Source organism: Gopherus evgoodei, chromosome 1 (assembly GCF_007399415.2).
Source record: "Gopherus evgoodei ecotype Sinaloan lineage chromosome 1, rGopEvg1_v1.p, whole genome shotgun sequence".
Lineage (NCBI taxonomy): Eukaryota > Metazoa > Chordata > Testudines > Testudinidae > Gopherus > Gopherus evgoodei.
This window is the reverse complement of record NC_044322.1, coordinates 160,248,796-160,265,003: the sequence shown is the minus strand read 5'-3', so window position 1 is coordinate 160,265,003 and position 16,208 is coordinate 160,248,796. Positions and strand designations below refer to the sequence as shown.

Sequence of the window (16,208 nt, the reverse complement as noted above, 5' to 3'; positions counted from 1 at the left end):
ACCGGAACCCTTCCTCCTCTCCCCCTCCAGCCCAGCCTCCTCCCTGCATAGGGCTGGCATCTCTGCTCACCTCCCATATATTCCTCCACACTGCACCCCACCTTTTTGGCAAAAGTGGGCATTTGTCCCATTTGCTCTTGCCAACTTGATCAACCTGCCTCCTGGGATAGGAAGAATCTTCTTAAAAGTAACACAGTCACCAAGTGCCATGGGAATCTCTGCAAGAAGACTTCTGAAAGATTTGTAATTGGATGCTTATTCTCAGGACATTTTTCTTTTAAAATGCTAAACTATGCACAGTTCATACCATTTGGGTAATGGACTAGATGACCTAGCAGGTCTTTCTCAATCTCTTGATTCTATCCGCAGTTCATCAAGGTACATGTCTAGCATCTAAGCATGTGAGTAGCCCTGTTGGCTTCTAAAGGGTGATTTACATGCTTAACATTAGACTCCTACTTAAGCATCTTACAGGGCCTCTGTGATCTCCATAGCTGTGTTTAGACATTATTGAAAATTAAAGTTGTATGTGTCTAAACAGTAATATCACATAAGAAACACTGGAAATGTGAATCACAGGTCCCCAGAACAAGCTGTAGGACAAATCCTGGAGACCATGTTCATTTTTGAATTAATTAACAGGCAAAGCTTCCATTGACTTTAATGGGAATTTTGTCAGCTAAGGACTTCAGGATGGATTGGCTTCTGCTTATTTATCCTGGAGTCATTTCATCTGTCACTGACATGCTGTTGTAACACACTGTTAAGTGCCTGGCCCACAGAGGACATCAGCCTTCTACAGCTGCCAGCAAGAGGCTTGAGCTGTGATCCTGAAAAGTCTCACCCATATGCTCAACTTTAGGCATGTGACTAATCCCAGTCAATGTGCTTACTCAATACTCAAGCTTAAATTCAAGCATGTGCATAAATCTTTTCAGAATTGGGAGCATTGGTTCTCTGCTGCGAGATGCAGAGGCTCATGCTTTAGCTACAGAAATGCTAGGTTCACAAGTCAGAGATGGATAAGGTATCAGTTGTTATGCAGCCAACTCTGGAATACCATGGCTGTTTTAAAGCAACACTCTGCAACAGGGGTCTCAAACTCAGTTTACCTTAGGGCCAGAACCAGTCCTCAAATCCTCCCAGCAGGCCAATAATGTCACTGCATATGCTGTTCATGCCACCTCCCAGCCCGTTTCCCACCTTTTTCCCTCACTTCCTTGGTCTCATGCTGCCCCAGCTGACTCTACCAGGTGACTAGTGATGCTGACTCTGCCCAGCAATTAATAATGCTGCCTCCATGTCTGACTCCGCCCAGTAACTAGTGATAGTATCTCTGTCCCTTTCCCCTAGTCGATGGGAGCTGCAGGGGGTGCCACCTGCTGCAGACAGCTGGAAGCGTGGCTGCATGGGTCTCTCCTCCATGGCTCCACCAGCAACAGCAGGTATAGGGAACCGCTTGCAGGGAGCCGAGCTGCCTGAAGTGAATGACACATTGCTGAGTGCAGCCCCTGGGAGGGTCCCAGGAGCAGCAGGATGGAACAACATTGGGGGGAGGGGCATGTAACTCTCTCCTGCCTGCTCCCTCACCGCCCCTCGGCTGGCAGCCATGAGGGCAGCGGGCTGGATGAAAGAACTTAATTAAAAGTTTCTGCAGGCTGCACTGAGGAGGTTCTTGGGCTGCAGATGGCCCTTGGGCTGGGACTTTGAGACCTCTGCTATACAACAATCTAGGTTAGTAAGGGCTTGGCTACACTTGCAGGTGTGCAGCGCTGGGAGTTACAGCTGTCTTCATAGAGCTGTGTAGGGAAAGCACTGGAGTGTGTCCACACTGACAGTACCAGCACTGCAGTGTGGCCACACTTGCAGCATTTGCAGTGGTGTTGGCAGTGGTGCATTATGGGTAGCTATCCCACAGAGCACTTCTTCCCATTTTGATGCCGTGGGTTGTGGGAAGGGGATGGAAAGGTGCGGGTCATTCTGCTTCCTGTCCCAACACCCCGTGATGCATCGCTTCAAATCCCAGCAGTCACTGTTTTTCCGTCCATGTTTGGCGCCATTGTGACTCTCCCAACGGTTTCTGTGCAGCGCGATTTCTGTGGGAAATGGAGCCCGAACTGCTGAGGAATATGCTGACGACTCTTGCCAGCACATCACATTTGGCAGTTGAACTATTCCTTAAGCTCCAAAGTGATGAGGAGTCCGACAATGATAGCGAGTCGCCTGATGCGTACGACACGACATTGCTCCTGGCATTCACGGAAATGCTCAGCACCGTGGAATGCTGCTTTTGGGCTCAGGAGACAAGCACTGAGTGGTGGGATCACATCGTCATGGAAGTCTGGGATGACGAGCAATGGCTGCAGAACTTTCGGATGAGAAAAGCCACTTTCATGGGACTGTGTGAGGAGCTCTCCCCTACCCTGTGGTGCAAGGACACGATATTGAGAGCTGTCCTGCCAGTGGAGAAGCGGGTGGCTATTGCAGTTTGGAAGCTGGCAACTCCGGACAGCTACTGATCAGTCGGGAACCAGTTTGGAGTGGGAAAGTCGACTGTTGGAATAGTGTTGATGCAAGTTTGCAGGGCCATTACTTGCATCCTGCTAAGAAGAACCATGACCCTGGGGAACATGCAGGACATTGTGGATGGCTTTGCACAAATGGGTTTCCCTAACTGTGGAGGGGCGATAGAGGGGATGCAAATTCCTATTCTGGCACCACCCCACCTAGCATCTGAGTACGTTAATCGGAAGAGGTATTTCTCCATGGTTCTCCAGGTGTTTGTGGATCACCGTGGGCGTTTCATTGACATTAACATAGGCTGGCCTGGAAAGGTGCATGATGCACGCATCTTTCGGAACAGTGGCCTGTTCAGGAAGCTGCAGGCCGGGACTTTTTTTCCCAGACCGGAAGATCACAGTAGGGGACGTTGAAATGCCCATTGTGATCCTTGGAGACCCCGCTTACCCGTTAATGCCTTGGCTCATGAAACTGTATACAGGGAAGCTTGACAGCAGCAAGGAACGGTTCAACTACAGGCTTAGCCAGCGCCGAATGACTGTGGAGTGTGCTTTTGGCGGTTTAAAAGGGCACTGGCGATCTCTGTATCGGAAGCTAGACTTGGGGGAAAGCAGCATCCCTGCAGTTATATCCACGTGCTGTACCCTCCATAATATTTGTGAAGGGAACTGTGAAAGATTCAGTCAGGCATGGACCTCCAAGGTTCAATGCCTGGAGGCTGAATTTGCACAGCCAGAGAGCAGGGCTACTAGAGAGGCCCAACACAGGGTTTCAAGGATTAGGGATGCCTTGAGGGAGGAATTTGAGGCTGAAAACCAACAGACCACAACATGGGAGTGAAGTGCAGTGGTTACAATGTTAGTAGGAATCCATTTTTCCTAAGCTGATTTGCAGTGCCTGTTTCTTTCCTGGGCTAAGGTATCTTTGACTTTCTGCAAAAATAAAGACTGTTTTCAAAGCCAAGAATTCATTTGTTGAAAAGAAAATAACTTTATTGACAGACACACAACATTTTGGAAATCTAAAAGGGCAGGGGGGTGTGGTGGGGAACTGTACAGTCACAGGTTTGAATATGTCCTGTCTGGAGTGCTGTGCAATGACTTCTGCACTTCAGGATGCCTATACTGCATGGTGATGGGGGTTGAGTGCAGAGGGTAAAGGTCGTAGTTCTCAGGGTTGGTTGATGAACGTACAGGTGTTGGGAGCAGCTGGTGGAGGTAAGAACTTGGATGCTGGGGAAGGGGGTTTTGAGCTGACATTGGGGCACAAGGGAAAGAGCTTTGGGATGGGGGGGTGGGGGACCGGCGTGGTAGTGCTCTGCCTGCATGGCTACGAGCGCCTGGATAGAGTCCGCTTGGCTGCCAGGACGCTTATCAGCTGCTTTGTGCTTTTATTCCTGGCCGCTGCATTTCTCTGGTGGATCCTGCTTTCCCTTTCCCTCCAGTCCTGCAGTTTTTTGTTCTCTCTGGCAGAGTGATCCATAACTGCTTGCAGCAGGTCGTCTTTGCTCTTTCGCGGCGTCTTCCGGAGGTTTTGGAGTCTTTGAGCTGTTTATAACACGGGCAGCTGAGAAATCAAGGTCGCTTGTGGAAAGGCAAAAAAGGCAACAGTTAACTGAGGCAGCATTGTTTATGAAGGAGTTTACAGTCTTCACTTTAGCATAATTTTCCCATACCAAATAGAGCGCACATAACCCACAGGAGCCCCAAAATGGTGAGTAAGGAGGACTGATTGCTTCAGGGCTGTGCAGGGGTTTCTGTGCATTGGGGAAAGCAAACAGCTGCAGGGGGCACCTACACTGAACACTCTCCCAACATTTTCCACAGGAGTAAATCCTGGAAGATATCTCGCTGCTGCAGGTCACCTGGGAAGAACAGGAGGGTCTTCTACAGCAATACAGATTCCGCCCTGGCCCCTATGCAGCTTGCCTGTGTGCAGCAATGGTCTCCCCACCCCTGGCGGCACAGTGGCGCGGACGCGTTAGCCTGACTGGGACAAGGATCACAGTGGCTCTCCCTACAAACTTGCACAAGTGCATTGCCCACGCTCTGGCTGAAACTTTTGAAGAGATTACTGAGGTCGATTACCACGACATGATAGACCACATCAATGGGCTATTCCACATCTAGGCATGCATATGTGCAGCCCTAACCTTCCCTTCTCTCCCAAAACATTTCCATTCTGAAAATAAAAGCCGCTTACTGGGAACCCACTCCTTTGCTTGTCCTTCGCCAAGTACCGGCTGCTGCAACTGGCTACCTTCCTCCTGGCTTGAGAAGTGCTCCTGGCTGCATGCCTCCTGGGACTCAGGGGGGTTTCCCCCCACCCCAGTACCCTCACTCTTGGTTTCCTCCCCCCCTCCTCCTCCGCCTCCGCCTCCCCCCCCAAAGTGTCCATCGTGGTCCTCGGATTGGCGGTGGGATCACCCCCAAGTATCGCGTCCAGCTCCTTGTAAAAATGGCAGGTTGTGGGGGCAGCGCTGGAGCGGTGGTTTCCCTCTCGGGTTTTGCAATAGGCACTCCGCAGCTCCTTCACTTTAACCCTGCACTGCACCGCATCCCAGTTATGGCCCCTTTCCAGCATGGCCCTTGATATCTGCCCATAGGTATCGTAATTCCTACGGCTGGAGCACAGCTGTGACTGCACAGCTTCCTCCCCCCAAACACTGATGAGGTCCAGCAACTCGCTATTGCTCCATGCTGGGGCTCATTTGGCACGTGGAGGCATGGCCATCTGGAAAGATTCACTGATTGCAGTGCACACCTGGCTGAGCAAACAGGAAGAGGATTTTTAAAATTCCCGGGGCATTTAAAGGGTGGGTCATCTGAGGCCAGGGCAGTAGAGTTTGAACTGATGAGCAGAGTGGCTGAGCAGGCATTCTGGGATACCTCCGAATACCTCTGGAGGCCAATAATAGCGCTTTTGTCGGCCACACTTGCAGAGCAGCTCTGCATCACCAACGCTGCAGTCATTATTCCCCAGGCAGAGGTGGAGTACATGCAGCGCTGTATTCAGGGAGATACAGCGCTGTATGTGCCTTGCAAGTGTGGACGGTGAGTAAGTTGCAGCGCTGTAAAGCCACCACCAGCACTGCAACTCTCCAGTGTAGCCCAGGCCTAAGTGAGGAATACCACATGTACTTGAAACCTCAGTGGAAATATAGGTTGGCAGAATGCAATGACTTACATTTGAATCTTTCCAGGACATTGCAGAACTTTCTCTGTTCTTCCAAAAATACTGTGGAGTTTTTAAGGAGCATAAATCAGGACTTAAGTTTTATTAGGGTTAGTTAAAAATTTTCTGTCAACATTTTTTTGACAGAAAATTGAGCTTTTGGCAAAACAAATTTTGTTTACAAAGAATCTATTTTCAGCAGGAAATGTTGGCTTTTTAGTGAAAAAATGAACACCCCAATCCCAAAATATTTCTATTTGGAAATTATGCTATGGTGCCTAATGGAAGTTGTAGTTCAGTTGCTTTATGTCCTTAGAGTGACCAGACAGCAAGTGTGAAAAATCGGGACGGGGGTGGGTGGTAATAGGAGCCTATATCAGAAAAAGACCCCAAAATTGGGACTGCCCCTATAAAATTGGGACATCTGGTCACCCTTCATGTTCTCTTTCTCCTCTGTGGGCTGGGCTGAGCTTCCTGGCCAGACTACTATGATGCAAGGTGCTGAGGGACTCTCACAATGCACTGCCTCCTCTCTCTAAGAGGAGATACCATAGTGCATCATGGGAGGTGTTGTCCAACTAGGGATCCTGGCCTACAGAGGAGAATAGGAGCATGAGGCTCCCAAACTACTTCTCCCATGAGACACTGTGTTAGCATTTCCAACTCAACAGATATTTTTTGGCTGAATTTTTTTTTATATTTGAGTTTCCACTAAAAAACAAAATGTTCAGTGGGAAGTTCAGATGAAAATGATTTTTTTTCATTTTTGTCTCAATTTTCTAGGGAATTTTTCCCCAGCCTGGTCTAAGTTCTTAAATCTGATGCATCAAAACAAATGGGTAGCACCAACAGCAGCTAGGTGTCCTCAATACTGTGCTGGAGCTCTGGCTCAGTACTGACTCAGAGGGAAATAAACTACTTATTGAATCACTCATTGCCTCTGCGTGTTTCCTGGAAGCCTACACCGATTTAACTTGAGGGGTCTAACAAGGTAATTGTTCAAAGATGTATGGTTGCATTGTTGTGGCTGAGATTTTAAACACACAGTTGTGGTCACCAAAGAAACTTTACCTAGTTCTCTTAAGCACTGGTAGTAATTGGTACTATTGCTATATAGCATTACAGTAAAATGTCAAAGTTATGAACACCTTGGGAATGGAGGTTTTTCGGAGCTCTGAATTGTTCGTAACGCTGAACAAAACTTTATGGTTGTTCTTTAAATAGTTAACTGAACTTTGACTTAATGCAGCTTTGAAAATTTACTATGCAGATGAAAAATGCTGCTTTTAACCATCTTAATTTAAATGAAACAAGCATAGAAACAGTTTCTTTACCTTGTCAAGTCTGTTTTTTAAACTTTCCCTTTATTTTTTTAATAGTTTACACAGTACTGTACTGCATTTGCTTTTTCCGCCTCTGCTGCTGCCTGATTATGTACTTCTGGTTCCAAATGAGGTGTGTGGTTGACTGATCAGTTGGTAACTCTGATGTTCTACTGTATTTATGTATTAATTTATTTGTGTGGTGTAGGCATACCATAACTATAACTAACTTTCCAGGCTTCATTCTGAAATCTCAGTTATAACATTTCATTAGTGAGGATTTCTTTCTTTCTTTCTTTCTTTCTTTCTTTCTTTCTTTCTTTCTTTCTTTCTTTCTTTCTTTCTTTCTTTCTTTCTTTCTTTCTCAATAAAAGAGAACAATTTCTATGCTTGTACATTGTGTTTGAACAGTGTGGATCCATTTGTCTTTGCAATTTACATTCCTGTTTTAGATAGTGAAAAGAAAGGGGTTTCTGGATGCCCGAATTTGCTTATATACATCCTGATCCTGCCCTATCGCTGTTCAGCCCTAGTCTAGCTCTCACTTGGCCATCAACATGGGTGACAGTGCGGTCACAACAAAATGAGGAAGGCACTAAAGCAGCCAGTGAGGAAGCTTTAAGTTAGAAGGGAAGCATTATTTTAACATACACAGTTATTTTGAATAACTTTGACTTCAAGAGGTAGAATTTCTGCGGACAATAATTTCCAGGTGTGAACTATAATATAACATCAGCTCTGATTTGGCCAGAGTCAAAATTGGGTTTAAAATGAATGCTGAGGTACAGTCAACTGTGTGAGATATGGTTCCCGTCTGTCTGATGTTCAAGGTACAAAGGGGATTGGTGCTCAGAAGGATAGACACGGACCAGTGCAGCAGTTTTTCTAATATTTTGTTTTGTAAATGACTACATTGGATGGTTCAAGGTGTGCACTGGTAGGCTCGGTAATTGAGATGCAAGGGTTCCATGGGGAAAGCATTAATGAGACTACACAGATGAAATACCCACTGGATTTTCTCTTTGTTCAGAAGCCAGTTGTCATCACCCATTTGTAAAGGAGAAATACAGAGGAAAATTTTTCCTTATTCTAAAAATCTGGATGTAATAACAAGTGAGTTTTTGTTCCCTGAGAACAAAGAAATAAGAAAAATGATGCCAATCTTTGCAGGTACAATGACCCGGATCATTGTTATTTCTTTCTTCATTCTCTGGACAGCCACAGGGCAAGGGAAAGGAAATGTCTTCACAGGTGAGTAATACACAATGCAGCTGAGAAATGTTGAGTATTTTAGTTTGGATATGATGAGATGTCTCTTTATGATAAATGAACCAGTGATTGTTTCTGCTCTCCAGAAACCCAGCTATGTCTCAATGACCACATAAGAATCCCCAGTTAAAAAAACCTGTCATTACTCTTTTGCCAGAAAAGAGAGGCTCAAACTGCAGCTTTATACTCAGTCATGTGCTGATTTTGATGAAAAATCCTTTTCCTTCCTAGCAAACTTCTAGAGATGTATGAGGTGGCAAAGGCAAGCATGTAGATGGCACATCTTTAACTCTCACATTCAGTTATTGGCTGTGAATGGGAATAATCCAGCCAAGTAACCATGTAAATTTATGGTTTGGAGCACCAATTTTAATTCCTAGTTTACTCTTAATTTCTAGACTAATACATTATTTATTTAGATTTGAACAGCTTTTAATTTTTGGCTGGCGTTTTGTTGTTGTATTTTTTAAAAAATGTCTCAGAGGTCTTGAAATTCACAGCCAAAATATATAACCCACTTCTGAAACATAGGGTGACCAGATGTCCTGATTTTATAGGGACAGTCCCACTATTTGGGGCTTTTTCTTATAGAGAGTCCTATTACTCACCTATTACTCACCCGTCCCAATTTTTCACACTTGCTGTCTGATCACTCTACTTAAACATGGATTTTTCTCAATAACGCTACCAAAAATCACATTTTAAATAATCCCCCTACAGAAAGGGGGAAAAGCAGAAGATACAGAGATCTTTTTGTGCTTTCTTCAAAAAAAATGTTTGAGGTTTTCAGATATGAGAGCCTAGAAAACAGAACCTTTAATTCAAATCTTTTTAAATTTTGGAGACAGAGCTGTTGTTTGAATCCCCTGGATGAGGACACATGCCCTTGGGTTTAATTGTAGGTCACATCAAAGCAATTAAGGACTTAGTCTCTGATTCATGTTTGGATTTAGATCTCAAGCATTCTTGCAAATTTCAACCCAATATGACAGCAGTTGATCTTGTGAGATTTCCATAATTTGGAATTAAAATCTAGCATGAAGAGCTCAGAAGTTTTTGTCACTGGTAAATTTGACAATGATCCCATATACCAGGCCTGATTTGGTCTTGACCTTGAAATCAAAACACAGCCTATTCCTAATTCAGAGTCTGAGCTGAATATTGACTAACCAATGCAGCTCACCTCTTATAATAAAATAGTCACATAGGAGCTTTTGTTATTGTTGCTTTAGTACAATAGCTTTGTACTTTGCCTGCCCGTGCTAAAATTGTTAAAATGAAAGCTGAAATGCTCAAAGATGACTGACCTAATGTGACAGAAGTAACTTCAGATAATTATCTGCTTTGCTAGTAATTTCAATTGTGAGTTGGTGGAAACACAGTCCAGTACACTTTAATTCCTGCTGATTGGGAGCTAATGAGCAGAGAATGCCAATTTGCTGAACACATCAAATCATGCTAAGCCACAGTGCTCAAGAGAAAGTGCTGTCCCCAGAGAACCGAGCTCTCCTAGTAACAAACCTTATTTAAAATAAGACTGCACCGTGGGCCTGAACTAGCTTCAGAGAAGGAGAAGCTGGAACTGTGCTTGCTTCTGTTAGCTTTGGTTCAGTCTCTTTAGAAGTGCATCTTTCTACACTCTCATGGGAATCCCTCAGCCTGCTTTCTTGGCTCTGACAGTTTCATCCCATGTCTACTGAAACAGCCAAAAAATTGAATTGCATACATCTGGCCTGACATCAGTGCTTTTTATTATATGCTTACACTTGGTTTTCACACATCTGTACCATTTTACTTTCTAGATTTCATGTCAGTATATATGTTGAATGTTGCTACAGATCCCAAGCTGGTTTCGATTGCCCTGGAAGCTTTAGATTTGTGATGATATCTGTAGACTGTCGTTTCAGCTCTGGATGTGAGGACATGTATCTTTAACCTTCCTCTTATCTCATTGTGCTGTTCTATTCAGGTTCTTATACCACATTCATTGTAGTGGGATCTGAGCACTGTTGTTGTGGTGATGGGGATGGCTGGGGGCATGCAGAACAGCCCACAGAATCCTAACATTTTAAATTGTAACACTGCAATTCTTGAATATCACAATTTTGATCTATGAAACCCAGGAGCAGACTCCGTCTATATGTATGGCCCCCTCCATCCCTGTAAAATCTGAATGCCATAATTAATTTATGCTCACAGCACCCCAGTCAGGTAGCATTATCCCTGTTTTGTAGCTGGAGAACTGAGGCAGAGAGAGAGATTAAATGAATTGCTCACAATTGCACAAGTGGTCTGTGGCCATATCCTCCACAGATGTAAGTCAATGGCGCTCCACTGAATTCTGAAAATACACTGACTTAAACTAGCTGAGGATCTGGCCCTGCGTTACAACTTTGTAAAGAGACCTCTTAAAAATGATCCCATGAAATTTTCAATTACACATTTATGTGCGCACAAATACAGGACACCGTTTGCTTACAAATGTAGTGAGCATGTTTTTTGGGGTGTGTGTGTGTTTGAAAATGTGTTGTATAAGGACTAGCATCTAAAATTTTTAAATTGAATTAGTTTATATTTTTTTGTCATCTTTGAATCATTTGTACTGTACATGTTTTGATTGCATGCTTCTCTTGCTTCATTCTCTGTTTGGCTGCCCACAGTTCTCTGAAAGCCCCGAAAGATGTAGACCCACCACACTTTGATTTCTGTATCCACTTCACATTTAAGTTATTAAAAGCCCTTTCCATCTTTTTCTGTGTGTAAAGTTATACGATAAAGATATATTTATCTGATTATTCTTTTCACATTTCCAAACGTCACCCCTCCCATTTTTATAAAATCTCAAGAGGAAATCATGTTGTCTATCACACAACCCTAAATAAAATTACTTACAATTTTACTCTAATTAAATACTGTATTTCATTTGACTTGCTAGTCTACCTTTTTTTAATGCTCCCTCTTGATACTTTCATTTTGTTGCATGTGATTGGGATTCACCTATTAAACTTTTCAGATGTCAGTTGATTTTATTATCAAATGAATCATTTAAATGTTTAAAATAGTTTTCTCATAATCTGAAATAAATCTGCTGAAAATACTATAGATACCAATTCCATCCTTAGGAGAGTCTTGATCCTGCCAGTGTTTCTGAATGTGCAGAACTTTACTCACATGAGTAATCTCATTGCGTGTGTAAAGATAAGCACATTCCTAAGGGTTTTTCAGGATTGAGGACTGAAAAAATCCTTTTTTATAAAGTGATCTGTAATACACTGACACATATTATCATTGTATCCTTCATAGGTTCGTCTTTAATATAACAAAGACTTTAGCCAAGCATCACCACTAAGCCTTTAGTTGAGACAGCATAAACATAAATCACATCTCTCTTAAGTTATCTGTCCCTCTGATTATCAGCAAATTCTGGGTTGTATTATTAAGGAAAACTTGTCTTTCGTTTTGTGGATCCCTCATCCAATGCAATTCATCAGCAACCTCCCACTAATCCATGCTAGCTCACCTCTGTTGCTTTCCTTCTACAGCAAGCCTGTTTAAGATTTTGAAGATGACTGCCAGGGCCTAAGCAGCAGAGATTTGAGGCTTAATTTAACATATGCCTTTATGGAGGCCATTTTACCCCGGTTAAATCTAACCTCATCTAAACTGATTTCAGGTCTCAAAAGATATAGGATCAGATTTTCAGCCTCAGTATAAATTGGCATAGCTTCACTGAAATCAGTGGATCTGTGCAAATTTATAACAGCTGAGGTCTGATCCATAGGATTTACACTGATGATACACTAAAAAATTAGGAAGGTAAAACAGAAAGTCCAGTGACATGGTCTTCTAGGAATGCTTGTCAGCAGAAACATGTCTCCAAATGTTGTGGGGTCACCATGCTCTTGTCTTCTAGTATAGTCTATCAAAGGATGTTGTCGAGGGACTGAAAATAAGATGGGATGAAGCACACGGGAAAAATAAAAAACCTAATGAGTTTCCACCTCTGATTTTTATGTTTCCAGACACTATGAACTCTTGTTTTTTTCTCAGAAAATAATAGAAGTTCTGAGTCCCTTAGCTCACATGTGAATTTTAGACTAATTTTGTTAATGTCCGTAAAACGTATCCAAGTTATATTGCCATTGTTCTGCCCAATCTCTCAAGGCATTTATGTTTATCTGGAGCTTCTTACAAACTGCATAGTTTTTACTAACCAAAACAACTCCCACTAGTAATTGCCATCAGCAAACTTCACCTGTTCACTTTCTCCAGTAACATTCTTCCTAATAATGACCTTTCTGAGAATCAATCATTCAAAAAAATGACTCTTTTTTCCTATATCATAACCCAGTTTACATCTAAACATTGAAGGAAACTCATTCTGTAATGCTAGAAGCTAACCCTGATTTTTTTTGTTTTTTTTTTTAGAAAAAGGCCTCTCCTTGTTAGGCTACCATCTATGCAACTATAGCATGACTAAAACTGTGTCTAAAATGGTTGCCTACCAAAAGTCATATGAGAAACACACTTCTTGTGGAGGATGGATTCCACGGATGGTTTGTCTTAAGACATCTTATAAAACTCAGTATCGCATTGCTGAAGTCCCTGAGATTATGAATTTTACAGATTGCTGTGAAGGGTATGAACAAGTTGGGTTCTATTGCACATTATGTAAGTATTATAATAATTATTTAAATAAATATTCCTTTTGTTAGGTGGTTCACTGTAGATTTTGACTTAAAAGGCCAAGTTCACGGCTGGTGTCAGTCCACTGAAATTGCTGAATTGGCATAGATCATCAGTAAGCGTGGTTCAAAATGTCCATTTTGGAAATGCATTACTTTGCTGCCCCTACAGCTTGCCTTTGTATGTGTCAGGGTGGATGCACATTAGTAGAGCAATGTGGAGTAGCTTGCACAGCCATTGCCTGGTGCTGTACCTGTTCTGTGGATGACTTCATTTTACAGGTCTATCTGTTAGGACTGCTGGAAACATGCTGATTTAATTTCACAAGGATTTATTTTAATATTTGCTTGAGTTTGGAGCCATGACACTTCATGGCCATCTTCAAATTGTGCTTTGAATTTTGAGTTCAAATGAACCTAAAAATTCAAAGGAAAACTTATGTGATGGCTGCCTGATGTCATGATTTCTTCATGAATCCACAAGTTGTCCCAGGTTTTCTTGAAAAGTTGGAAAATGCAGTGAACCTTTCATGGAATCTGATCTGACTTTCTGGTTTATAACAAAATTCCAAATCTGATAAGTTTCACCTGCTGTCAGACCACGTTAAACATTTTGCAAAGAGCTGCTTGTTGTGAGCAATAAATCCACATTTTAAAAAGCTCCCAAAGGCTACAGATACATTGAGTTCCTTAGAGACAGTAGGTGGGAATGTCAAAAGTACTTAAGGGTATGTCTACATTGCAGCCTCCCAGCTCGGGAAGACAGATGTGCACTAGCAGGGCTTGAGTTAGTGTGCTAAAAGTAGCAGTGCAGACTTTGCAGCATTGGCTAGCTACCCGAGTACGGACCCAGATGTCCGTACTCAGGTGCCTCTGCCACAACATCCACACTGCTATTTTTAACATGCTAGATCAAAGAGAGAGAGCATGTCTGTCTAGCCAGGCTAGGAGGCATGCTCCCAGCTGCAGTGTAGACATACCTCCGTGACTTGAGAGCACAAGTATCATTGACTTTCAGTGGGACTTCGAAGACACAAGAAAGGACTGGTATAACTTAAGGTGTGACTTTCCTATATAGTTAAACCAGTGCAAAAGTTTGTATGGGCACTAAGTTTGGTGATAAAAGTGGCCTATTTCAGTTTAAGTATCCCGTTCCTAATTGACTTTATGTTAATTAAACTGAAATAAGCCACTTTAATACCGAAATGTGTCCACACAGTCTTTTGCATTGGTTTAACTATATTGGTTTAAAAGATGATTCAGGTTATACTATACTTTCTTGTGTACACAAGCCCTTATGTCTTATGTCACGTAGGTGCATTTGAAAATCCATCCCATAACATCATACATTATGCAAGTTGTTGATCATTTATTTCTTATTAAATCACTCTTTGGCAATGTAAGATTTCAGTGGAAATGACTGGAACATAAAAGTGGTGTCTGTTTTTGTTAACCCATCTTTTTCTCAAAATAATCTAAGGGAAAAAAAGCATAGTGAGACACAAATTCTGCCCTGACTTAGTCCTTCATGCAATTCTGTTGACTTCAGTGTTTTGCACAGGGTGTAAATCAATGCAGAATTTGGCCACAGACTGCAATATTTCCAGACAGTATCTTCAGGCTGGTGGAAAACTACTGTTGGTTATACAAAATTTCCAGGCACTAACTTCAGGTTGGTGGAAAACTACTGTAGATCAAATCCCTCCTTCAAGAACTACTTCTACAGTGTAAAAAATTAACCAAATAATGGCAAGGTGGAGTAGCAGTCAAGGATAGTTGATATTTATGTATATAGCACAAACCAACAAAAATCAATTTGGGCCAAGAGTTTGAAAAGTGACTAGTGATTTTGGGGTGTCTGTGTTTTGGGATGGATGCACATGTCTGAAAATCAGGCCCCTTTTTAAAGAGCCTCAGTTGGACATTTAAAAACGTAGGCACCCAAAATCGCTGGTCTCTGTTGAAAAACATTGTGCGTAATTGATGTATATTTTTAAAACAAAAAAGCTTCTTTAATGAACAGTTCAGATGCAGTAGGGCTAGTGAAAACAACATCTACCATGATAGACTTAATTTTAAAAACAAAACCAATATTAAAATATTGAGAAAATGCCTGCACTGGTTAGCTATACAATTCTCAAACCAACCTTTAATTAGCACCACGCCATTAATTAGCACACCTATACTCTGGAAATGTTTACTTATGGCATGCTATAACTCTTGACTGTTCTTTTTAAAGTTAATTTGGGAGTATTTTGAACAGCTAACCAATTTGCATAATTTCTAGATGACTTCTGGCATTAGATTATTCAGGCATCTTACTTTGCATTAGTCATAAATTCTGTGAATGGTAATGCACTGTCCAGACAAAGTCTTAAACACATGATGAAAGGAGGCCATTTGGAACTGCTGGAATGACTGCACTGCATGCCATTGGACCATTGTTTTCCCCCCTGATGTTATCCACAGTGGCTTTCTCTATGTGCTTACCCTTGGAGTGAAACCTATTCCTGGCCATTTTCCCATCTTTACTTTTTAGAAGCAATCAAAACCCTTTGCCAGGAAGGCAGGCCTACAGGCTTTCTCTGTTTAACATTTGAGTGGAGAGCGGGGTTAAGAGTACATGACTAGTATAGTTTCTTCAGTAGCTCCTTCTAATGTTAATTGCACCCTTGTGACAATATTATACATCCAAGAAAAGATGTTAAAAGAACATTAATACGATGGCAAGTCAAGAACTCAGACGTTAGGAAATGCCAGAATGAAACTTGTCTGTGCAATCTATGTTTGGCTAACTTGTGGGTATGAGTTATAAAACCGTCTTTAATTATGTGATCACTTACTATTTTTTCCACAGGACTCCTGCCTCATATAGTACACAAGATGGCTCAGCTCTGGGGAGGAATCAGAGTTGTGTAGTAAAAGAAACTGTTGTCTATGGGACATCTGCTTTATTTGTCATTATAGAAGTTGGAATGTGTGTAGTGAACGAGGCAGGGGACTTTGAGAAGAGAAGGGATAGTTTCATGGTTCAAGCAGTTGAATGTTGCCCTGACGAATTGGATTCTATCCCTTCCTGTGCTGCAGAGTTCCCATGAGATGCTGAGCATGCCACTTAAGCCAGACTTTTCAAAGGTGGTCACTAACAGTGTGTTCCTTATTTTCTAGGTGTTTGACTTGAGACCCTGGGATCTGATTTAGAGAAGAGCTGAATACTCACAGCTGCAACTGTAGTCAA

The 16,208-nt window shown here is 42.4% G+C and overlaps 1 protein-coding gene across 1 annotated transcript in view; it reads left to right on the top strand.

Annotated features, from left to right (window-relative positions):
* Positions 1–292: 292 nt before the first annotated feature.
* Positions 293–16,208, top strand: part of UMODL1 (uromodulin like 1) — a 70,676-nt gene continuing 54,760 nt past the window's right edge. The window contains exons 1-4 of the mRNA XM_030548408.1: positions 293–378; positions 1,687–1,734; positions 8,047–8,267; positions 12,714–12,956. Of these exons, the coding sequence (XP_030404268.1) occupies positions 293–378; positions 1,687–1,734; positions 8,047–8,267; positions 12,714–12,956 (598 nt within the window). The remainder of the gene's footprint in view (positions 379–1,686; positions 1,735–8,046; positions 8,268–12,713; positions 12,957–16,208) is intronic.